Below are 25,526 nucleotides of genomic sequence, written 5' to 3'. Positions count from 1 at the left end.
GCTAAATTGCTTCTTTGGGCAGCCAGCTGAGGCGAAGGGAGATTTGGACTCCAGGGAAAATGGTCCTTTAAGCAGTTTGCATTTATTTCTTCTCATCCTTAAGGACAGTGGCCTAGATTGACCTCCGAGCTGCGAGAGATGATGGCTGAGGATTTCGGAGGGCTTGGAAGTGTGTCCTGGGTTCTGGCCTAACGGACGTCTGTTCAGAGTCAGGAAAAACCAGAGAAAGAGAGAGAGAGAGAGAGAGAGAGATTGTGGGGAAAACTAGAAACTGGGATCTGATGCCTCTGACACTCATTTTCTATGTGACCTCGAGAAAGTCTTTTCTGCCACTCTATAGCAAGACAAGGCATTTGGGCTTCATAGAACACACTCACGGATCACACGCTCACTAGGCCAGGTGGCTTCTCTCCACCAGCACATTTGCTGGTAGCTGCAGAGGCGCTCTCATGTAAGACTCAGACCGACTCTCTGGGTAAGGGATTATGATCAGTCCTGTGTTAAAGATGAAGATATTCATCGCCTGAAAGGTTTAGTCACTTGTTCAAGGTCACACAATGAGTGAACCGAGCAGCCGAGACAGTTCCTCCAGGTGTACGTCCTCTGAGTTCTTGTACATAATCAAGTCACTATGACACCTTGCCAACCTCTGGAGCCGTTTCTAGTTCTAATGCCAGATGATTCTATGACTCTAGAGCACTGAAGGCATGTGTTCCCCTTGGTGGCAGAGACCTGTGCTCACCAACACTCACGTTCTCCTCTCTTCCTGGGGACACGGCCAGGCTGTGTTACCAGCCTTCCTGCAGTTTAGGGTAACTGTGTGGCTCAGCTCTGCTCAGCAGACTGAGGGCAGAGTCGAGCTGCTACAGGCGCCACACTCAAGGTTATCTCATGCACAGTCCTCACTGTGTCAGCCACAGTAAAAGATTCTGGTACAGGAGTCCAAGGCTCCATGGAGGGAGGAGGCATACGATGGAAGGGGTCTGGGGTCCTGGAGAAAAGCTACCTGCCAATCAGGAACACTGATTGAGTCATAAGCTCCTAGCCCACTGGGACCACTTTAGAACTGCTTGTGTTAACGTAACTAACACACCCACTCGAACTAGATAGTAAATGATGGAGACAGAGGACAGTGGACCAAGTAAGGATGCTCGCTGAAGCCACCCATTTCTCCTTGCGATATTTTCCCTTCTTGTGCCTTAGAACAACAGGTAGAAACATCTGGTGGATAAAATAACGCTCGAGAATGTTGCTCTACATGTTCGACTTCCTTTCACCTTCCCGTGGCCTTCATATCCATTACTTCACCTGTTCGTCCCCATGTCTGTTTGAGACAGGCAGGGCTGCCGCCGTGACCCTCGGCTGATGGGTAAAGAAACCAGGACACCAGGGACCGGCTGAGAGAAGCTGGGGCTTTAACTCACATCTCCTGAAACCCACCTACCTCAGGGCTCTCTCCTGGGGTTTCCAGGAAGCAGTTAAGTTTTATTAAAGCACACAGAGCAAGATTATAAGCTTCCTGGCTGCCTGCTGTGTCTATTAATCAACAAAGTTCCAGGAACCCAAAACATTTTCACCAAGGAAACCCAACCATGGGCCACGTTCATTCTTTTGTGGGATTTTAGAAGAGGCCTGGGGTTAGGTCTGTTCAGCAAAGGTTCAGCTCTGCCCAGCTCGGACCTAGGCTCTGAGGAAATAAGGAAAGGCCTGGTTTCCTTCCCGGCTATGGGTGTTAAATTGTACCTCACACGCGATTCATAGGCCCTTATTTTACGCTAAGATTGAGGAATGAACCCCAATACTTAAAGTCTTCACAATTTAAATTATTCGCAGTCTGAGTAGGGGAAAAAAGAGGCAGGTGAACGATGATAATACCAGGTCGTCCTAATACAAACTTCATTTTGGAGGGCACGTGCTCTGTGCCACACTGATCTCAACTCCTGATCTGTCTTACCTGGCTGCGTCCTCACGAAGTCTGTCAGGTAGGACTAATTACGATTCCCATTTCACAGATGGGAAAACTGAGGCGCGGAGCGTTTAAGTAAATGGCCCGAAATCCCATCTTCAGTATTCCTAAGATTCTACACGAGGCAGTCTTACTCCAGGGCCGCCCCCTTGCATGTTACACAAGGAGACGGAGCGCCTGGCACGTTAGGTTAGATTACGACCAGAATCTAGGGGCGTGAAAGAGGGATGTGTGTTAAGTCGGAGCGGGACGTGAACAGAGCAGGTCACAGTGGCGTGTCCATGGTGCGGACTTCACTGAACATCCTGGCCCCGTGGCTCTCTTTTTTGTCCCCTCTCCTGGCCTCCCGGGCAAATAAACTTTGATCTTTTAGGCTCTGGAGTTTAACATGCTGGTGGAAGGCACTGGAGGCCTGCCTCGGGCGGTAGCCCGTCTTAGGGCTCTGGGCACTGTCCACCCTGGGCTCCGCTGCCCACCGTGTGATTAAAGAGCTGGTGACACGCGGCTCACACGTGAGAGCAATAACACATTCTGGTTTTTCTCTGGGGGTTTCTCTGGCATACAGCTGTTTCCACAGAGCCATCTGTTCCCTGGCATTGCCGTGCACGCTGATGCTGTAAAGTGTTTACAGAATCTGTTTATATGTGTCTTATTTTTAACTTCTGATTGAGCCATGGTGATGTGATTGGCTTTTCTTCTTGGTGGGCTCAGTGGCAGGGAAAGGGGCCTCACAGGTGACCCACCACCCTTGCAACAAGAGGGAGCTGGGCTTGGAAGCCATCCTCTTGATGAGGCAGGACCTCGGAGCAGCTGGAAGGGATGGTGTCCAGGACAAGCTTTCTGGCCAGCAGAAAACGATAACGCCTACCTTAACCCTTTTCCGCATACCTTAACCCCTTCGACCCTCACGACAGCCTGGCCTGCGGTTATTTATGACCATTCGACAGGTGAGAAAACTGAGGCTTGTGGAAGGTGAAGGTTATCTCCAATGTCATAGATCTAGTCCTGGGGCCAGGTTTTCTGATTTCAAGTTCAAGAAACTGTCTAGCACACCACAAATGCTTCAAGAAAAGGATGTGTAATAGTTCATTTGCTCGACAAAATTCGAGGAGCACATACCAGGTGCCAGGCAGTCAATCTTTGAGGCATAAAGATATATTGATGAATAAAACAGATAAAAATCCATGTAGTCACAGAGCTTTCATTCTAATGGGGGGAGGCGTGATGGACAAAACAAATAAGTCAAGAATATATTGATGAGTGATAAGTGCTCCAGCGTAAAACGAAGCCCTGGGAGATAGGGCGATATCGCCATTTCAGATCTAGGAGTGTTTTCAACGCTTGTAGAGAGACCGCTCAGCTGTGAGTCAAGCTTGATACCAGTTATAGTGCTGCCGCCAAACCGTTCTATGATTTCAATCCTCTGAGCCTCCATTTCCTCCTCTATAAAACAGAGTAAATAACCACCACCTTGCAGGGGTCTGAAAGAGTAAGAATGGTTATACAAGTAAAAAACAACTGGGAGAATCGCGGAAGGACTTGGAGTATTATTACGTTCACTTTAAATAGGGAGCTAGATCCACTTAGGAAGCACGGCCTTGGATTGTCGTTTTAGAATTAGGTAGACCTGGAGTCAAATCGCGGCCCAATGACTTCAGAGGTGTGTGACTGTGGGCAAGCCACTCATCTCCTCTGAGCTTGGTTCTCCTTATCTGTGAGATGTGACTCCGATGCCCGCCTCCCTCAAATGTGGTGAAGATTAGAGCTGTTCCCTTTCGATGACCCTGCAGGAAATCTCCAATCGTCAAAGGCCGAAGAAGCAGAGAAAGGCCTTGGAACAGCATGGAGAGCCGTCCCAGTGCAGGGGAGTGGATCATGTCTAGGGCAGGGCTGCTCCCCCTGGCTGCAGCATCTCCTGTGTCACCGCCTGGAGTTTGGTACTGGCTCCCTGGAGTACTGTCTGGGCAAGGATACTGGGGTTGGGACAGAGCCTGGGGGTGGTGGTGAGGGGAAGAGAGGGGCCATTGATTAGTGATGTCTGCTGTGGACACAGGATAAGGAAGCTCTAAGTCGACAGACGCTGTCTATTGACTTAAAATTCCATATAAATGTGAAAACTCTTGGTGTCTATTTTTGTTGTTTTTTTTCCCTTTCTTTTGCATTTTTTTTGGATGTCCGCTGTGTTTCATAACTTAACCTCTAACACGACAGTGGATAATTCTTTTACCAGTGGTCTTTCTGACTTCGATATCATCGGTTTTTGTTTTTTTGGCTGCCAGCGAAAGGATGAACAGGGAGGTGAGTGCCGAAAGGGTTGTTCTGAAGCTGACGAACTGAAAGTGACAGCTGTCAGAAAGGAAGCTGCAGAATAAGCAGCAGATAGTCCGAGGCCATTTCCTGCCAGGATAAACAGCACCCTCCCTGCTCTGGTCAATTCCTGGCCCCCTCAGCCTACCCAGGGCAATCTTAGTCATCGAAAATTGTAAATTGAGTGTTGTATACTTTGGTGACTAAAGGAAGGGCATGTACTTTAGCAAGCTTCCCATCCAAATTGGTTAAAATGTATGTATTTGAATGGTTTTGCATTTAAAAAGGTGAGCTTCCTTTTTCTGGAAGATTCCCTTAGGTGGAGGAAGGCTTTCTTGATGAGAAAACATCACTCTGTAAATACAACGCTTAGGGAGAGTTGCATGTTTCTGAATAATATACTGTTTGGAAACGTGCTATACACTGTGCTAGGCTGTCAGGGACAACAGGAGGTGTCCTTTTTTTTGCTCCAGAGGACAGGACTTCGATTAATGGATTCCTTACAGAAGAGAAGATTTCAGCTCAACATGGGGAAGGATGGCTTAGCATCTGGGGCTTTCCAACAGTGGAGTAAGCCCTGGAGGTGGTGAGCTCCCTGTCTTTGGGAGGATTCCAGCAGAAGCCAGATGCAAGCCTGTTAGGGATGCTGTAGAAGGATTTTTGCATGGATTAGGAGGCAGAGAATATCTGTGATCATCCAACTGTGCTCTGCGGTGTCCCAGGGTTTCCTGGATGTGCTTCATGGGCTGGGTTACTGAGGGAAAGGGAGAGAAATGCTAAGGTGTAGAATTCTAGCCTCCGTCGCTATTTCAAATAATAACTAATGCCTGCCTACTGAATGCTTATTGCATTATATGAATTAACTTACAGGTTCTGGGGAGAGATGCCTGGACACACCATGGCACAGGAGTGGCTGCGTCCCATTAGCCACTGTCATTCTACCACACCGTTGGAACCTCATCTCTTCCTACCCAGACTCTAAAATGAGGCCTGTTCTCGCATCTTAGCTCCTCACCGAAGAGATGAATCCCTTGACTTCCTGAATCTATTTATGCTTTTGGCAGCAAGGCCAAGCTCGAGCCCTCTCCTTCCCACCTGCCGTCTCCCGATCGGTGGAAGACTCTGCTGGGACTGCCCGACCCAGAGCAAACGCACAGCTCTCGCGTACTTTAGAGACAGAGTTCTAAGTGACTCTGTAGGTTCCTCTCTCTGCCAGACCTTCTTAGAAGAAAGGTTAATAAAACCTGAAACCCGTTTGTGGCACACACGAATTGTCACCAGACGGGTTGGACACTGTGGTGTGTGTGAAAAAACGCATCCCAATGAACACGGTGCTGCTGGTGCCAAGTCCTTCTTTTTTTGGTGATTTAACATAAATTATCCAGGAAACACTAGGACAAAGGCGTCGCTGTCGCCATTTATCAGATGGTGAACCTGAGGCTCAGAGCATGCACGTGACTCCTCTGAGGTCACATGAGTATTAAATGAGTGATCTGAGAAAACTCACAGTGAAAAAAACTAAATAATGTGAAAAAGAATGTTCCAGCCCTTTTAGTTCTCACACTGCCTTCACTTTTATCTGAACGTGCCACGCTTTCCGTTCACCTCAGGTCTCCACCGCTTGTGCTGCTTCCTCCCTCCGAGTTCACTTTCCATACCTCTCATTCCTTATTCATTCTTCAAACCTCGCCCCTGCCAGGAAGTCTTCCCTGATGCACCTTCTTCCTCCTCGGGTGTGCTCTGTCCTTCTTGTGTGCTCTCCAAGCTCCCCCGCCATCCAGGCATTTATCACAGTGGAGAGCGAGCCCCTGCTTGTCCGCCTCCCTCACTAGACAAGCACTGTGAGAGCAGGGCTTGGATCTGCAATGCTCCCTCTGGATCACTAGCCCTGAGGATGGTGATTGTTTGAATGACTAAATGTCCGAGCCTTGAAACTTAGTGCCACTGGAGAATTTGCCCACCTGGGATCTGCAGTCCGAGGAGGAGGTTCCTGACTTCATTTCTTGGAGACGACCACCATCTGTGCACAGTGCTAAGTGACCTCCTCCCACGGAAATGGGAGCACCTGGCTTGGGGCTGGATCCACGATCTTGCCTTTCCTTCTGGTTGTGTTTGCAGATAACAAAGGCCCAGGAGGTGAGACCCCCTACGAGACGGGTTCTGGGGTGCAGTGCTGCAGACGCCCACCTTCCCAGCCTCTGCTGCTGCAGGCCGGCTCGGCCAGAGGAACTTGGCTGGAGCAGGGCACGGGGACCCCGCGGTCTTGGTTTATGATGGCCACCTGCACCTGCTCTGCTGTTCTTAGTGCCCACAAAACAATCCGTCTGCTCTGTCTGTCCCCACTGCTGCTGCCCTAGGTCACAGCCCCACTGTCATTTTTTCTTTTTTGCCTGGGACGCTGGCAATAGCCTCTAAGTGGCCTCCCTGCCTCCAGTCTTGTCCCTCTCACCCTATTCTCTACACGGAGGGGTTTTCCTCAAATGTAAATCCGACCAGGATGAAAACCCTTTGGTGGAGTCTAAACTCTGAGCATGGCCGAGGCCCTCCAGGTCAGCTCCATTCTCGGTCCCTGTCCCCAGGTGCCTCCTTTCTCGTACACAAACTACCAGCACATTCTCCCCGAGCTCTCTACTCCCTCATCTGCTCTGCCTTCACCTGGCACATCGTTCTTCTCTCATTCAATTCATTCGACAAATATTTAGTATGTGATTATTATGTGCTTGCTTCTATAATGGGGGAGGGGACCCCAGAGGTGAACGGTACAGGCAAAGCCTCTAGTCTAACAATCTTATCTCCTGGTCTTATATTTAGGGGGAAAAAAAAAAGCTGAAAAACAACTTATGTGAACCCAATAATTGTAAATAGTGCGCATGCCCCGATGAAAAGAAAATCGGGCTCCTCACAGAGAGTGACAAAGAGTTACCTGAGGCTGAGGAGGGCCAGGGAAGGTTTCTGAAGATGCCACAGGTCAGACGTTTAGTTTAAACACTTGGGGGCAGGGGGGCGCAGGCAGTGGGAAGCAAGACCGGAGGTGGGGGGTGGGGGTGGGAGCGAGCCTGGGATGTAGAGGGAAGAGAAAAGCCCCAGGTGTGGCTTCTGCAGTGTCGAGGACTAGAGTGTTTAAGACAGCGGGGGAGCGGGCTCACAGAGGGCCGCTCTCTTGTCATTCGTGGTCCTCCCTGTACCTGGACAGACGCTTATTCTCTTGGCGGTCTCTATCACTTCTTACGCAGCAAGCAGTTTACCTCTAGGGACTGGGTCGGCCTCTAATTTCAACCCCAGTGCCTTGCACCGAGCCCGGCCGATGGCCGACATTCGCACGTGCTTACTGAGCAGATAAATATCGTCACAGACTTGAGAAGGACCATGGAAGACTGTTCACCTGCCTCCTCCCCTCCACCCCCAATCTCGACCCAACGACTCACCAGAAGCTGGTGGTAGGAAAAGCTGGTGAGTCATTTATAAAGGGAGTCTCGCTTCATAGGACACTGTCTGTGTACCAGGGGAACCCCTGATACAATGATTAACTAATGGCTTCATCTTGCTAGTTTTTTTATTTGAGCCTCTTCCATGGAGGGGGAAAAAAAAAAAAAAGCAGGAGAACAGTTTTTACTTAGCGTTTGGGAAAAAAGTGCCAAGTGGGCACTTGAAGGTTGATGATAATGACAAATACTGTTGAGTAAAAAGTAAAGGAAAAACCCCAAAAGAACACAGTGTTTGTGGAAACCTCTAAGTGCTTCCCAGAGTCTGAGACAGAGTTCAAGTGTTTAATGGTTTTCTTTCCTCTCCTGCCAGAGGTAATGAAAGGCCAGACACTGAGAGGGGCATCCGGGGTGATGTGGAGAAAAAGGCCAGAGCTAGAGGTGACTCCGCTGTGGCTCGGGGGCTAGAAGACAGAGCGGGGGTGGCCTTGTGACTGGTCATCCTGATAAAGGGCAAGGTGAGTGATGCCTCCAGACTTCTACAGACGCCCTCCCCTGCGACCTGGAGCCTAAAAGGTTTCTTGTGACATCCAAGATAAGAACAGAAACAATAGCAATAATAGTAACAAAACGAAATTCGGACTCTTTAACCTGGCTCGCAACTTCCTCCCAACCTGACTCCTGCCGACCCGCTGCTCGACTTCTCCCACTGCCCTCCTCCCCACGAGCCCCTGGACACATAGGCCATCATCCTTCACTTCCTGCCGGGCCCCGGGGCCTTTGTACCAGCCACTTTCTCCACTAGGAAGTACTTCCTTTGCTCTTCTCCTTTTTCTCCCCAATTTTATTGAGGTCTGCAGGTGATATACAAAAAATTGTATGTAGTTAATATACACTATACGGTGAGTTTGGACATATGTACGTGCTCACGATACCATCACCACGATCAAGGCAAAAAACATATCCATCGCCTCCGAAAGAGTCTTCTGTCTTTTTTAAGTGCACAACTCTCTATTAACTACAGTCACTGTAAAGTACAGAAGATCTCTAGAACTTACTCATCTTGTATAACTAATTTTATGCCCACTTTACAACGACTCTCTATACCCCTTCTGCCCATCCCCTGGTAATAACCACCATGCTATCATCTACTCTGTGTTTCGCTATTTTTTTGATGCCTCCTATTGGAGGGGTCATGCAGTATTTGTCATTCTGTGACTGACTTATTTCGCTTTGTATAATGTCTTCCAGGTCCATCCACGTTATCACCATGGTAAAGCTTCGTCCTTTTTAAAGGCTGAATAATATTCCACTGTGTATATACCCCGTTTTCTTGATCCATTCATCTGTCAATGGACACTTAGGATGTTTCCCTGTCCTGGCTACTGTGAATAATGCTGCAGTGAACGTGGAGTTGCAGGTACCACTCTGAGATCCTGATTTCAATTCCTCTGGATATAAAGCCGGAACTAGGACTGCTGGCTCATAGAGCAGTTCTACTTTTAATTTTTTGAGGAATTGCCATACTGTTTTCCATAGCGGCTGCACCATTTTACATTCTACCGACAATGTACAAGGTTCCAATTTCTTCACATTCTTGTCAACTCTTGTAATGTTTTTTTTTTTTGGATAACAATAGGCTTGAGGTGATATCTCATTGTGGCCTTGATTTTATTTCCCTGACTCCTTCCTCTTCTAAGGTTGGCTCTTTCTTGTATTCAGTGACCAGATTAAATATCACCTCCTCAGAGAAGTCCTCCCTGACCACCACCCCTCAAACCAGCTGCTCACTAATATGTCACTATGTAGAACTAGCCACTGGATGATAATTTTTCCTGATAGTTTGTATCGTTATTAATTGTGTCTCCCCATTAAAACAGAAGCACCATGAGAGCAGGGACCATTATCCTTTTTTGGCTAATAAGTACTCAATGTTTAGAATAAGCCCCTCATTTTTAAAGATTAAATTATCTATTCAAATAATTGGTATGGTTTCTGCTTCTAGCCAGGACTCATGGATACACTGTCTGATAGAGCTGCTGTAAATGTTTGTTGACTGACTAAATGAACCAATCACGTCTGTGTCTAATACTAAAGGTCCAGGAAAGGGCGGGAAGCAAATATATATCAAGCATCTAACATAAGGCAGACGCTGAGCTAGGTGGGTGCTTTACGTGCAATTTCTCGATTAGTTTCAAAGCATTCCTATAACAGTTTTACTGCCTCACTTGACAGTTGAGGAAACACAGAGAGGTTGAATAACTTGCCTGAGGTCACACAGGTGGTAACTAGAAGGGATCAAAGCCCAAACCAGGTCAGCCTGACCCCACACGCCCTGCTTTTTCTGCTACGATGTGCTGTTTCCCCAAACCCTGCTCCTCAGAACTTCAAATCACTCTCCACTTTGCTCCTGGCTTGCTGTGTGATTGTGAGCAAACCTGCTTAACCTCTCTGTGCCTAAATTTCTTTAATTGGGGGAAAAGAAAGAGTTTCTACGAGCATCAGATGAGATATGGCATATAAAAAAAATATGAATAGTGAAGAAATAGAAACATATAGATGTTACCTATGACTGTGACCATTTATCTAACACTCTTCGCCCAAGCTAACCCTAAAGGAGCTTGTGAAAATCTCTGGTGCCACCCCACGCACTGTCCACACTGAATCTTGGGTCTCCCATGGGGTAGCCATGCGCACACAGACCTCCGAAGTTTCCTGGCTGTGCAGAGCCCCTTTATCTGTTGTTGCTCCACTGTTTTTGTTCATTCTGATTCCTCCGCTTAGAAATTCACTTCTGACTTCACCTAATCTAGGCCAAGCGTACCCCTCTGCATCCTTGGAGAGGAGCACGGAAGCGATCTGCGCATGCGCCATCTCCCCCACCCGAGGGGGGACCTCCGGGGCGGGGATGGGGTCTGGCACGGAGCCTGGCGCGCCGGAGGAGAAGCTGCCCCGAGAGCCACTTACGTTTTCACTGTTGACGTCGGCTTCACTCGGGCAGCCGAACAGTTCCCGCCTCAGGAGGTTCCCGTCGTACTCCAGGAAGGTCAGGTAGAGGTTGCGGAAGAACTCCACGTGCTTGTTCTTCACCCGCAGCTTCTTGGGGGAGTTCCAGTGAATGACCTGGCAGGGCGATAAGGAGGCCGTCAGGCAGCGAGGACCTCGCGCTGGAAGGGAGCCACGGCTGCGCACTGGCCTCAGCATTATGTGTGGGCCTTCCCAGTCACTCATTCATTCATTCATTCATTCATTCATTCCTTCGTTCGACATTTGCGGTGGAGTGGCTAAGAGCAAGGGTGCTGAGGCCGGGGTGCCCGGGTTCGGATCCCGGCTCTTCTCTAGGTAATCATTTAATCTTAGGTGAGTTACTTAATCGCTCTGTGCCTCAGTCTCCTCATCTGAGAAACGGGAGTAGTAACCGCTCCTGCCTGTGCCCGCCAGCTTTTGTGTCTCAGCTTCAAACCTGCTGGGCGATGCTGAGGCCGGAACTCGGTAAACCCTATTTCTGCTCCGCCGGCTGCTTCGTTAAGGCGCTGCCAATCGGGGCCATGAGAGGGAGACTGAGTCCGGAGGAGGAAGAAGGAACGCGCTCCTTCCTGCTGCTTTCTGTTTCTGCGAGCATCACCCCACCTCCTTCCCTCACACTGGCAGTGGCACTTCCTCCCTTGAGCAGGAGTTAAATCCATTTTTGCAGTTTCCCCAGCACTGGGAACCGGATTCATCATTCTCCCATCCCTGCCCAGTGCTGCTGCCTCTGGAACTGCCCGCTGACCCCACCCCAGCTCTCGGTTCCAGCCCCAAGTTATAATAACAGCCACCGCTTCCATCTGCTCTTTCCGCTCCAGGTGCGGTAACTGTTTTTGTAATTGTCTATTTTGCTTTTTTAGTTACCAAGTGAACAACTCATGTCTAATTATCATTTTTAAAGATTAAATTATCTATTCAAATAATTGGTATGGTTTCTGCTTCCAGCCAGGACTCATGGATACACTGTCTGATAGAGCCGCTGTGAAAAATCAAGTAGTTAATACACGTAAAGCACCTAAGTAGTACCCTGGCATAGGGTGAGCCCTCGATAAATGCTGGCACCGACTATTAAGCACCTGCAGTGTACTGGGAGGTGACCAAGAGGTCCCTGTTGGCAGTGCCTGCCCTTGGCCCACTCATGGTCTGCTAGGGACATACGACCACAAACAGGTAATAGAATGCAATAATGGAGGGAAGCATCGCAGAAGGAGAGGCCTGTGCTGGGGCTCGAAGGATGCCTGGGAGCTTCCTGGGGAGACAGGACCTGGGGCAGAGGGGATGGTGGTGACACAATCCGGGCAGAGGGAAGATCCGTGGAACACTGTGGCTCATCTGGACAATGAGAAGTCACGAGTTGCCGCTGGAGCTCGGGGGCACGAGCGGAGTGCGTGAGGGGTGTGACTGCAGAGGTAAGTGGGGGGAGATCCTGGCTCCGTGGAGACTCTGTTCAAAACTCAGACTGCATCGACAGAGATTTCTAAGTAGGGGGAAGTTACTGACTCTGGGTTTTAGGAAGATTACTCTGATCGCACTGAGGAGATGCGAGTGGGAGGGCCGCAGGTAGAGCCAGGGACGGCAGCTAGGCGTCAGCTGTCATTCCCAGCGGGTGCTGCTCGCCCCCTTGGCTGGGAGCTTGTCTGTCGGTGGAACAACTTCTCCCTCAGCTTTATATCCATTACCTTCTTTCAATCCTCACGCCGACCCTAACGAGGAATGCGACCATAAACAATAAACCGGGGAGAAGTAACTTGCCCGGGACCACGAAGCTGGTAAACGCTGGAGCTGGGAGTCAAACATAAGTCTGAACAAATATGATTGATTCAAAAGCCCATGGTTTTCCCTCCACACCGTGGAAAAGAGCGGAAGCCAGGTTTTAAAACCTTCTCTTTTCCCGCTTTGTCACATTACGGAGGAAAGAAAATCACTCCCACCTTTCCCTCTCTATTCCCAGTGCCCTCGCTCGCGCCTCTCAGGGTGGTGACACTGAGCACAGGAACTGGGCACGGAGCTCAGTCGCATCCTGGCTCCCGCCTTCAGCCGCAGTCCGTCTGGGAGAGCCTGCAGCGGGACCCGGGGCCCGCCATCTAAGGAGAGGTCTGGAAGGCCCGTCTCCCTCTGCCCTCTCCCTCGGGGTCCCATGGATGTACGGCAGCGACGGCCCTTGAAGCTGGCTGGGTACAAACTGCTCTGCAGGCCCTAGTCCCTGTCTCACGGTTTGGCCCAAGAAACCTATTTGGCCCAAACCACAGCCCTGCCCTCCCACACCCGGCAGCCGTACAACAGTGCAGAACAACCGGGGACGTCGGACCAGCCCAGGTTCGAAACCTGGCTTTGCTCTTCACTGGCCGTGTGTGTCCTGGGCCACCTCGTTCCTTAGTGTGGCGGTTTCCTCGTGTGCAAGGTGGGGATCGGTTACCACGACTTCACGAAGTAGTGAAGAGGATTAAGCAAACGCCCAGCACAGTGCCTGCAAGTCAGAGTGGCCCCGTGTATGTGGGTTTGCTTCTCCCCTCACTGCGGTGTTCTGTCCTCCCTCCCCCTCCTCCCAGCATGAAGGCCAGCGTAGCAATAAGTAAGGAAGTGGGCCTTCAGCCCCCAGGACAGGGCAGAAAGAGCCAGCTAATCCTCTCTGGAAGGGGGCCACTTGGTGGTGCTTACATTTCAGGGAAGGGTGAGCATGAAATAGTTCTCTTCCTGTGCCTTTTGAAGGATGCAAGAGGGAAGGAGAGGGAAGACTCCCCCCTAAGAATACACCCAACCCAGGGACGAGAAGGTCCTTGGGCCATGCATTAAAATAATTGCATGCGAGCTGGTGTCACTCACACACAGTGGGGATCGTGTCTTTGCTGTGAAAGATTTTAGCACTTGCCAAGTGCTGAGCCAGCAGGAAGGCTGATGGATGTGCATCTCGGTCAGGAAACTTAGGCTTCTTTAACAGGCAGAAACTTGAACTAAGTGAAAATAAGGGCGGGCCTATGGGTCAACAATCTTCACTTATTGTGCACAAATCTGCCAGGCGCTTTGGAGACACTGTGTCGTTAATTCCTCCAAAGATGCCCATTTGAATCCCATTGTCCATTTGCTAGAAATGGTACTTGACTCACAGCTGGAAGGTGCAGAGCAGAGACACCCAGCCAGCTCTAAACCGGAAACGCCAGGTCCCTAACTACTACCGAGCGCTGTGTCAGTGGGGCGCTGTGTCAGTGGGCTGAGCACATGGCGGATGAGAAGCGTCAGGTGTACGGAGGAGAGGTGGCTTGCCCAAGATCACATGGCGAGTGTGGACCAGGTCAGAGCTAGGACGAGGACCTCGGTCTCCCCACATCCCCATGCAATCCAGGCCATGCCTCATCTCATCACGCCTCATGCTGTTCTGTTTGCCCAGGGAGGTGGGTTGGGGTATCACCTACAGGCAAATACTGGTGTTCTAGAAAAAGCAGCAGAGGTTAAAGGAAAGGATGGGGAGCAGACGTGTGTGTGTGTCGGGGGGGTCACTGGCAGGCCAAGGGGGTGTTGGAAAACTCTTTGCAACCCGGCTGCCCTGTGATAGGTAAGCCCACTTAGAGTCTATTAATGTATATTTGGATTTACCTTTTTAACCTTAGTTTTCAATCATCAAACACAGGATACTCCATTCCCCCGTGCTAGTCCCTAGAGAAGTAAATAGTAGCGGTTGTTTATCTAATTCCCGCTGCATGCTAGATATTAGGCCAGGGCTGTTATTGCTGTATATGTGTTTTCACATTCAATCCTTAAAACAACTGGTATGGTTGTTTCAATTATTATCCCCATTTTACAGATGATAATCCTGAGGCTCAGATCAGTGCAGGGTCACTGGCCAATCCTAATACAAAATCAGGTCTGTCTTGCTCCCAAATCTTTATCTTTGTACCACATCATTCATTCATTCATTCATTCATTCATCAAGTATTAAAATGAGCATTGACTAGGTGCCAGGCACTGAGAGGCAATGTTCTCTTTCTGGAGCTTACACTTGAGAGGGAGAGGCTGACATTAAATAATCGTCCATTTTAACTTAGAAGTATGCTATGTGCTTTTAAAGAGAGATGAAAGGGAGGTTGTTGGTGATTGTTCCTGGGCTGGGCCACCTCAGGTATAAAGAGACCAAGGCCCAGAGGGAGAAAGTGACTTGCATAGAGTCACACAGCATGGAAAGCAGTTCTGACTAGTGTCTGTCTCCTGGGCCATTGCTCCTTCCACTGAACCACGTGCCCATCTCTGAAAATCCTTCTCAGGGTTTTGCTAATTTTGATAAGAAGTTGTCTGACTATTGAGAAATGTCATTTCCTGGTCCCCTGAGGGACAGAATCACCCGTCATTGCTGGCTTGGGGGCAGCAAGCTGGTGGTGTAGATGACATTTACTGACAAGCGTTCACACGAGATGGAGTGACACTGGAGAATGTGCCCAAAATAGATTATTGCAGGAGCCGGTAAGTACATGTGACTCTTTGAAGCTTGTGGTGAAAACCTATCATAACCTACTCTACTTGGTGAGGTACATTAGCACAGTAATAATTATTATTATTACCAGCTAACATACACTGCACGCTTGCTCTGTGCCAAACACTGCTCTGAACACTTCCTTTGTCTTCGGTCATTGAGTCTTTATTCAACCACTATAAGTGACACTCTCATTACGCCACCTTACAGGTGAGGGAAGTTCAGCAAATCTTCCCAAGTTACATAGCTAGAACGTGGAAGAGTCAGGATTTTAACCCAAAGAGATTGCGACATTGGGGATCTTTCCCTTTTATTTCTCCCATATCCGTAATCATTAAATGACCTGTGATTATGAGAATTTACAGAAGATGACGGGATCAGAAATGAAACCTACTTTCCTTTAACATAGAGGCCCCGTGCGTCCCGGTGATTTAGGACTTTCCGGAGAGACATAAGCTGAACCTCCCGCTTGGCAAGAAGCAGAGAGGGAGGCATCTAGGTTACATGCCAGGTGGGCTGCGGAAGCGGCCAGGCATCAGGGGCCCCATGGGTGTGATATAATTGGGTCTGAAGTATCTGTAAAGGCTGAGTATATGTGTAGACCTGGAGTCCCCCCACTCCCCCCGGCAGTGAGCCTGAGAAATGGACAGAAATTGATTACTGTCCAGGAAATTTAAACATCATCTGGGAAGACAGCAGAAGTCAACATGATTAAAGGAGAAACGAGAGACTCTATCGCTCATCGAGGGCACAGGAAGAAGCATTTCAAAGATAGAAACAAGACCTCGTGCAAGGACAAGGCTATGGGGAGAGTTCAGCCAAAATTTCGGCTTCTTGAGTACACAGAAATCAGAGAGGTCATAAAAATAATTCATGGTGCAAAAGTGCTAAGAAATCGGGTCCTGTGTGCAAATGCCAGGTGAATAAGAACACGGGACTTATGTCTTCCAAGTCACTGAGATAAGGGGTGTCTGGAAAATGGGTCTCTGTCTCGAGACCTCCGCTGACTTTAGATGACCCACAAAATAGTATCTATTCTCCTTAGACTGGCAGTTAACGCTGTCGGAAACGGGCTGCCGCTTACGCTTCCAACTCTATCTCCAAGTTAAAAAACTTTCGTGACTCAGAGCCCCTGAATATGCTTTTCCGCTTCCCCGGAATATATTTATTTCTTCTCTACCACATGAATGCCTGCTTGTCCTTCATAGCTGAGCTCAAATACACTTCTTGTTTTCCGGACCACAAGCGGCAGAAGGTTGCCTCCTAGTATGTCTTGCTCTACCCTCTTCTTCATTTCTAACAGAATATTAATTTCATTTGTAGCTGCAATGTCCCCAGACCCTGTGAATGGTTCATGATCCATTTGTAATCAAAGCCAATCGTGACGACCCTGCTCTCTGATTTCCCAGACTCCCCTGCAGTTAACGGTGGCAACGTGATCCAAGATTACCCAGAAAGGTACACAGGGAAGCATGTGTTCGATTTCCTAATAAGAAGGTGCTGTTCTCCTCCCACGCCATTTACTTTTCTGTAGTAAACAGGTATGTGATGACTGGAACTAGGACAGTCGTCATGTGACTATGTGGGAGAGGTCAACGCATTGCTGTCTACGAACCACTGTCTACAACTATTCCAGAATTCTCAGCTAAGATATTCTACCCTCTCGCTCCTGCCATTTCGTTTTTAGTTTCTGCAAACTGGGTATTCTCATTCTCATTGTAAGCATTCCTAATATGACACCTGAGGCAGTTGCTGGGTCCTTCCGCAATGCTCCATACTCTCGCATTGAACCCTATTAGAGAACTCACTGCGCACTCTTGTAATTACTTATTTACGTGGCTGCACCTGGCAGCACTGGACTGTGAGTTTCTGGGTGGGCAGGGAGCACGACTTGTTATTCATCCTCTGTGCCATAGTGCCTGGCAGGTAGTTAGTATTCAGTAGCTGCTCTTTGATTCAAGAATGGAAATTGTGGTGATGATATTCTCAATAATCTTCACATTCTGTCTATCTAGAGCAAATCAGTTAAAGCTCTATTAGTGTGGGCTTTAGAATGGAGAAACACATTCCCTTTTTCTTTGTCTAAGGGCCAAAGAGCTTATCCTTTTCTCCTGAAGGCGTTTAAGCTCCCTCTGCTCTCCCCTTGTTTGGCATTTCAAGGAGGACAACTGTCTTGCAAGTCCCTTTCCCTCGTCATCTTTAGGATCACAATGCATAGCAGAAAGGGATGAGTAGGTTTCTGTCTGTCACCATATATTTGACTCCTTTTACTCCAGGTGGTGAACACACGATGCAAAGTATATATGACTTACTGTTGAATTGTACACTTGAAACTTATTGGACTTCATTAACCAATGTCGCCATAATGAAAATAAATTTGGATAAAAAGAAGAAAGGGACGAGCGGACAGACCCACGTGCCAGTCCCAGCTCCAGCTCATATCAGCTGGGCGGCCCACACTAAGTTGCCTAAAATCACAGAGACAGTCCCTCATCTGTAAAAGGGACATAATCGCAACTGCCTTGCAGGTTGTGGTCAAGGTCAGGGCTGATGAAGTAATAAACGTGAAGGCCCATCACATGTGCTCATTAAATTATACATGAAATCTGGTTTTACACTTCATGAAAAAACCGTCTTACCAAGTAGGAAGGCTGGATGAAAACAGAGTGTCTATGTGGGAAGGAGGAATAAAGGTGTAAAACGGGGGACTGCGGATTGTCGCAGGGGGTGCAGAAAGGTAAAATGGGTACAGACAAGATGGCCCAGAGAAGAAGCCCTGCCGGGGGCAGTCTCCCCTGGCTAGACATCAAGGAGAGGCCTGATGAGGGGGCTATTCCGGAAGCCAAACACTTTACCTTGGGTTGAAGATGCCAGGTAGAGATTGGGGGGAGCTATAGGCAGGGAGTAAGGCGAATGTCACCCTTCGCTTCTCCCCAACTTTGTTACCCAAACAACTTAATGTATTTGAACCCTTACTTTCTGATCTGTTAAAAGGGAATAACCATCCTTGCTTGGGAGGACCAAGGAGACAGGAGGGGTAATGGCGTCCACTGTGGTGTCTGGAGCAGACTGGTGCTCAGTACACGTGAGCCTTGGAATATTACATACTCCGTTCCCACAGGATGCTCTCGAGAGTGACACTGTCCTTCAGTCTCTATTTAAAACCTAGACTGTTGGCTCCTTGAATGCAAGACCTGTATTTTGTCCAACTATGGATGCACAGCGATAGGCTTGGTCAATGTTTACTGACTGCTTATGGAATCCACTTCAGCTTTTTGTTCTCCCATCAACTGCTGAAGATTTATCTCCATCTCCCTTCCTTCTCTGTCCCATTCCTGACAATACCAGGTAGCAGCTATTAAGCAAAAAACAGTGCCCCTGATACTCAGACTCCGAGCACAAACGCTCTGTGACTCTTTCCTTCTTTTACTTGGGTCTCTGTTGCTTCTTGGTTTTTATAACTCCCAGAAATAACAAAACAAAACAAACAAAACAAACAAAACCAAAAACGACAAAAAAATACTTCCTAGACAAAAATGCATCATTGCCCAGGGAAAGGGAAGAGAACACACCAAACTCAGTGATTATTTAGTTCCCTTAGCTGGAAAATGTAGACACTTTGGCCAGTGCATGAATCTGAGGCGCTGTCCTATATCTTATCATTTCTTGTTCTGCCATCTGTAACATTTCTTATTTTACCCTGTCTGAGGAGGTAGAGGTTAGGGAGAGGAACAAAATGACAACAGGAAAATGGATACCGTTGATAATATTCAGGGCCAAAGGGTCACGAATCCATGAGAAGATCCAGCTATATTCTCTAACATCCATATATTCAATGTTTTGGGTTCTTTTTTGCTAATATAATGGGTTTAAAAATCAATTTGAACTGGGGGCAAAAATTAAATTTGAACTCCAGTATGTGTTAAGAATTCCTAGTAACAGGAGATGAAAAAAGCAATGCAAATAGTACAAGAATCCTCAATGAGTGTTGCCCCGGTGTGGCTTCTCTGGAGACACCCAATGTGACCTGTGAGTGATAACCAGCCCTGTGTTCTTCCTCTTCCTGTGATGGTATTTACTAGGACTTTATTCACATTTCACAGAATCCACACAGTGTCCTCTGGGGGACTGTCTCTGTTGACTTGGGGGCAAGGTGCATAGACAGAAGCGGATTCCAGCTCTAGAGATGGGCATGGAGTCTTTAGCTGATGAAGTCTACCAAGGCTGGTTGAGGAGCAGAAGGGTATGGAGTCCAGAGGGATTTTGACAGTTTGGCAGAATGTCAGTCATGTCCTGAGCGGGCACCAGGATGCGCTGCTTGAAAACGCCAGGAAAGGCAGCAGCGCTTCCTGGTTCCCAGCATGCACTGCAGAGGGGCCCGCTACTGTTTTTCTGTGCTCTGCATTGTTCTTTTGCAAAGCCAGATGCTGTCTCCCTCCTATGATCCTAACGGCACTCTCCGTCATGCCTGATCTGCCAGAAGCATGGGCACGTGACTCAGGGAGACCAATGAGTCATTCCTGAGCATTCCTAAGAACAGAGATGAGTTCAAGTGTGGGCATGTGTCCCATGAAGGGTCAACACAGTCCTCTTCAGAGTCATTGAGAGAAAGAGGGGCTCTTTCTTCAACCTGGGATAATGAGTGCCAGTCACTCTTACATTACCCTGCTTTGATGTCATCACAGCAGGTTTACCACCCAAAATGACCAATCCTATCATTTGTTTTCTTGTTTCGCATCTGCATTCTGCATGAGAACATAAGCTCAGGGAGAGCAGGGTCTGCATTGTCTCGTTCGCTACCGTATAACCAGTGCTTGGAACAGCGCCTGGCTAATAGCAAGTGTGTACTACATATCTGCTGAATGACTAAGCTCTATATACTGGCTGAAGGGCTGCCAGGAGTCACCCTGTTGCAGCCGAGAAGAGCAGAGAAAAGAGAGAGAGGGCGGGGTGGGAGAATCTGCTCCAACATTCGGGCACCCATATCTAACTGTGTCAATGCAGAGGGTGTGAAATGGTGCCTTCAGATATTGAGATATACTCGCGTTTAAATGTGCCTGGTTAAATGTGCTACCAATCATACTAATATCTATTTTTAGTGCATTTAGACTTATTAATAATCATATTATTAAACTAGAATAACCCTCATGAAATGGACAGATGGCTTAAAAAGAATCCTACATTATAAGCCAAGGTATAAAATAAATATACATGAGACCATGTAGATATAAATTAATATATAAAATGGGGGAAAGAGACAAATCTCCTTATAGAAGAACCTCAATAATATATGTAGATTCTACCCTCTTCCAGTGTGGGGTAGATGTAGTGACTTATTGCCCCCCCCCCCCACAAAAAAAAGAAGTATGAAAGAGAAAAATAGTAACTTTATAGTAGAGAAAGCTGGCAAACACTGTCTCAACCAAGGGAGGAAGGCTGGGCATCCTGAGTGGTGTCCTGTGTGGAAATCAGCTTCCTCCTGATATAAGTGATGAGCAGGGCGCTTCCCTTCTGTAAAAGTCTTTCCAACCACCTGTAATCTCAGTCTAATGATGAGAAAATGCATTATAAACCAAATTTGAGGGATATTTTATCAACGTACCTGACCAGTATGCCTCAAAACTATCCAGGTCCGTCATGAAAAAATAAAAAACAACAACAAAGACTAAGAAACTGTCAGAGCCCAGAGGAGAAACTAAAGAAACAGGACATTAATGGGAAACCTGGTAAAACACAACGAAAGTCTCAAGTGTCGTTAACAGCAAGTTAATGGCAAGTTGACAGCAAACCATTTTTGGTTTATCAGTTTTGACAAGGTCACTGTTGTTATGTAAGGTGTTAATGTCAGGGGAAATTGAAACCGGATGAGGGGGATACGGGACTCTCAGTATTGCTTTTAAAACTTTCCTGTAAGCCTAAATTCTTTCCAAAAAGAGTTTATATACATTATTAAAAAAAAAAAAAAGTCTTACGAAGCAATGACAGATTGAGAATACCAATAAGATCTTCTCATGTGACTAGCGAGAAAAAAGCTGAGCTGACACTTTTGCTCCCATTTAAGTTCTTCCTTAGCTTATAGCATTTCCTTCAGAAATGCCTCTCTAATTAGATCTGACAAGAAGTTGGCAAAAAACAAGAAAAAAAATTAAATTCTCAAGACTGTTCCAAATATGGATTTACAACCATAATTGTTAACGAAGAACTTCACCCCAACTGTGTATTATGCCTTCAGATATTACTTAATGGGAATACAAAGATGCACAATTAGCAAGACATTTAAAAACAGAGCACCCAGTATACGAAGCCAAGCCTCCAAATTTCTGGATGATGTTTAAAGTCTTGGGATAGTCCAGAACTCTACAGCATTTCACTAACCACCCCTCCACCCCCTCCCCCCGACCAAAAAGAAGTTAGCAGTCTCTTTAGAGATTTCATACATAAAATGAAAGATAATAAAATCCAATAAGAGAAACACTTGTTTTTCCTGCCTTGGCAAAAATGGCTGAAAAAATACACAACGGATAATATGGTAACAAAATGAAGTAAATTCTTTTGTCAGCAAGTACTGTAGGAAGAGTCATCGAAAACAAACGCTGAAGGTCTGAAGGCACTACTAGTATTAAAACAAATTACACGCGAGATTGGATACGGAGTTAAATAAGTACAGAGGGCTTTGACATGTGTCAGCCACCCTATTTGCAAGATTCTGTTGAGATAATAAAATACACAAAGAACAAATTTTTTGTGAGCGTTAAAGGAAAAGTGTGTTGGAGAAGTTATATTCTGAACAGTAAATTTCTACTTTAATGATGGTAACGTTTTATGGGAAATGCATCTGTGTAATCACTGAAGGTACAGTTGTTTTAACTGGAATATTGAAAGGTTTCCCAGCAAGGTTATGGAGCGAGCATCCTGTATGGAAATTCCATTACTGGATCCCTGACAGGCAAGTTTGCAACAAAGCACTTGAAGCCAGGTGCACAAGTATCACCGGATGTCATTGATCTGGGTGATTTTATAAAGGTAAGACAGAAAATATAAAAATTTTATAATATCTTCTTAAAAGATAAGGAATGACCATAAAAATCTTCAGGGCAACACAGAGCTTCAGTGGTTAACTCACGGTCAAGGACTTAACAGATGGCATACGTGAAAATGATTTACACATTTCTGTTTTTATGAAAAAATGGTTGTCAGTCGTATGCTACTTTTGAAAAATAAAATACACGGCTTTAATCTGACCCTTCCATGTAGAGGCAATGAATGGGAGAGTTACTACTCTTAGGAAGAACCTGTGATATAATAGAGCTTTTAGAAAATAAATATATGAAATGGTTTCATTGCTATGGGATTTTGAGGTACAAAAGGATGTTACCTATCAGAACCCTCATTTCTACGTACCCAGAAACTTCAGTGTTTTGACGTCCACAACTATCAAATACGGCTCAACCGGTGGGTACTTCCTGCTCTCAAAATCCTTTTCTTCTTAACTGAGCCCAGATGATCCAGCTGAGCGCTTTTTACAGTGGGCTTCTAAGGAAGCTGTCCCACAAGGTATTCCATGGTCAAAGGGGTCTGGGCTGTGTGTTGACACAGAAGACGTGTGGGAAATGCTGGGGATCGACAAAATCAGTCGGGTTTCCCTGCTGTAGGACTTCATTGTTGGGCATCAGGTATAAATGGTACACAGAACACCCCTCTCCCCGGTCACTCCCAGCTCTCCTCTGTTTTAAGGAAATCGCATTAACTGTCCTCTCGGAACTGTTGGGAAACGTACACCGCAAAGTGCTGCTGTAGGGTCAATTTTCCAGTCATCACTTTGCTTCTAGGGATCCTGTTGGTGTTTCTAGGAATCATGGCATCTGAGCCTCATTAGCCACATGTAAAAGAGCCAGGGATGGGTAACCTCAATGAGTAACACACAAAGGAGTTAAGTTCTGAAAATTACCCAGCGAGCCAAGACTGGATGAGTGTTGAGGAAAGATCAAAAACTAAAGCTGAAGCGGAAATGATCCAAAGTCCCCTCGGCTGAGCGTGCCATTCACTAGCATTATACTGAGACACAAGATGACGGGCCACCAACCAGCACTAAACTCTGGCAAGCCACTTCCCCTCTTCAGGTTCCTACTTCCTGTCTGTGAAATGAGGACATTGGAACACATGAGGAAGAAAGGAAGAAGACCCCTCTCCCCGCCCAGCCCCGCTGACATGTACAAGCAACAGCAAACTAGTCAGAGAGAGGGGGAAAGGAAAGGAGGGAGGGGGAGAGGGGAAGAGAGAGAGAAAGAGAGACAGACAGAGAGAGAGGGAGAACAATACTGATGTGTTATTAATAAGAATAAGCTCACTGCGTGTCTTGAAGCTCGGTACTAACTGCTTCACGTTATCACCCCTTTTAATCTTTACATCTCCACTAAAGTGGTGATGACGCCTCAACTTTCTCAGATGAGGGCACTTGGTCAAGAGAGGAGAAGGAATCCACAACAGCCCTAGAGCCTGGCCCGCAGTGCGCACTCTGCACTGTGTGCTGGGACAAGGAGCATTTTCAGGCATGCACCACAGAGCACAAGTGCCAAAAGACAGGCTCCTTGAACAGGGGCCGGCTGCCTTCTATTCGCTCCTGAAAACTTCGAGTTTATCAGCTGTAGTGGTGTGCAGAGACAATAACACGCTTAGAGCAACGAATTTAAGCAGGCGCTGCTCTGAAAGGAAGACGGGTCTGGCTGGAAGGTCGTAATTCAAGATTTTAGATCTTCACCCCCAAAGCAACTGTTTTTCCTTCCTTGTTCCATCCTAATCCTCCAAAATCAACCTTCCCGTTTGTCATGTTTATTACCCTCTCTCTGGTTTCCCCTGCCTCATTTTTCACTGGAGTCTGCTTAGCTGTAACATGCTCAATATGCTAATGCACGGCGGCTCCCATCTTCCTCAAAAGATGTGAAAACTGACACCTCTCTAAGTATTATAAAATGTTTTAAAACTTGAGTTATGCGCTACTCCTTTTATGCAAATACTACAGATTGCCTCTAGGAGCATCCATCATTCTCCCATATGGATGGCATGTTTTCTCTGGGTTTTTCTTTTCTCCTTTAGGATTTTTCTTTCGAGTGTACTCAGTTTCCAATTTATGAATGATGGCAGTCAAAAATTCAGCCTCTGAGTCTGTTGCTTAAAATTCAAATATTCTTCAAAAAAGGAGACAATGTTCTATTCGGGGCCTCTGTTCTGAGGTTAGGCTTCAGAAAACCCATTTAATCCGAAGAGGGCTCACAGAGAATAATCTTCTAGAACCATTATCTTATGGAAAATGTTTTCCTGGGGACATACATTCAGGTAGGCACTCAGCTTTGTGTCAGACTGATGGAAGCCATATGTAGCTGTGTGTGTGAGTCTGGGTAAGTACTCGACTGAATGCGCGTGATCCTTAATTTTCTGACGTAGAAAACGGACCGAATAATATTCACCTTGTGAGACCTTTGTAGAGATGAAGTGAGGCCACGGATGGAACACAATTCCTACCCAATCTGCCTGGAAAACTCCATTTCCTCCTTTGAAGGCCTGGTCACACCTTGCTTCCTCTGAGATGTACTCCCTGTCAACCCCAGCCAGGGATCACTGCATTCCGGGCAGATGTCTTGGCAGCAATGGCGTGGTCCCTGTTGCTTGCCTGCCAGCACCCGGTTCGCTGTTCCAGCTTGCATGTGGGTTCCTATTCCGTCCCATACTCCAGGGGCATAAGCAGGAGAAGGGTGGTGGCTTCCACAGGACTGGGAAGAGGGGGAGCAAGGGTGTTTGGGGGCTGAGGACGAGAAAGAAGGAAACTCTGGATATCCGGATTCAGCTTGGTCCTCCTACAGAAATCCCTACGAGACATAGACTGTGTCACGCTCCCAGCTAGATGGGGTCTCCTCCTGCTCTCTCAGCCCCTTTACGTCCTTACGTCACAGTACTGAGCAGGCTGTCCTGGAATTTTCTGTGTATTCATTGGTTATTTCTCACTAGACTGTGGCCTTCCTGAGGGCAGGCCCCAAGGTTTACTCAGCTCTGGGGTTCTAGTATCTTACAGACCCGAGGACTGGACCATCCGGGTTGCCACGTCCTGGCCATTACTACGGTGCCTGGACAGGGCTTCCTTCCGTAAGTCTGTTGAAGACTCAAGGCCAAGCGCACAGTTTTATAGAATCCCTCTGGTCTCTAAACCAGCAAACGGCCCTTTTGCTGGTCTCCTAAGAATTTGTGATTCTCATGAAGAGATTAAACAATGTTCCCTCGGGTCTTCCCCTTTCTAAGACTCAGCCAGGGAGGGCTGAGTCATCAAGCTTTAGGATTGAAGAGAGAAAAA

The 25,526-nt window shown here is 47.3% G+C and overlaps 1 protein-coding gene across 5 annotated transcripts in view; it reads right to left on the bottom strand.

The window, feature by feature from the left end:
• Positions 1–25,526, bottom strand: part of LARGE1 (LARGE xylosyl- and glucuronyltransferase 1) — a 484,407-nt gene that overhangs the window by 37,885 nt on the left and 420,996 nt on the right. For all 5 annotated transcript variants that reach the window (XM_015591589.1, XM_015591588.1, XM_015591590.2 and 2 more), the window contains one exon: positions 10,663–10,818. In XM_015591589.1, coding sequence (XP_015447075.1) covers positions 10,663–10,818 — 156 coding nt within the window. The remainder of the gene's footprint in view (positions 1–10,662; positions 10,819–25,526) is intronic.

This window comes from Pteropus alecto, unplaced genomic scaffold, assembly GCF_000325575.1.
Source record: "Pteropus alecto unplaced genomic scaffold, ASM32557v1 scaffold94, whole genome shotgun sequence".
NCBI lineage: Eukaryota > Metazoa > Chordata > Mammalia > Chiroptera > Pteropodidae > Pteropus > Pteropus alecto.
The sequence above is the reverse complement of the archived record's forward strand: the minus strand, read 5'-3'. Positions and strand labels throughout refer to the sequence as shown.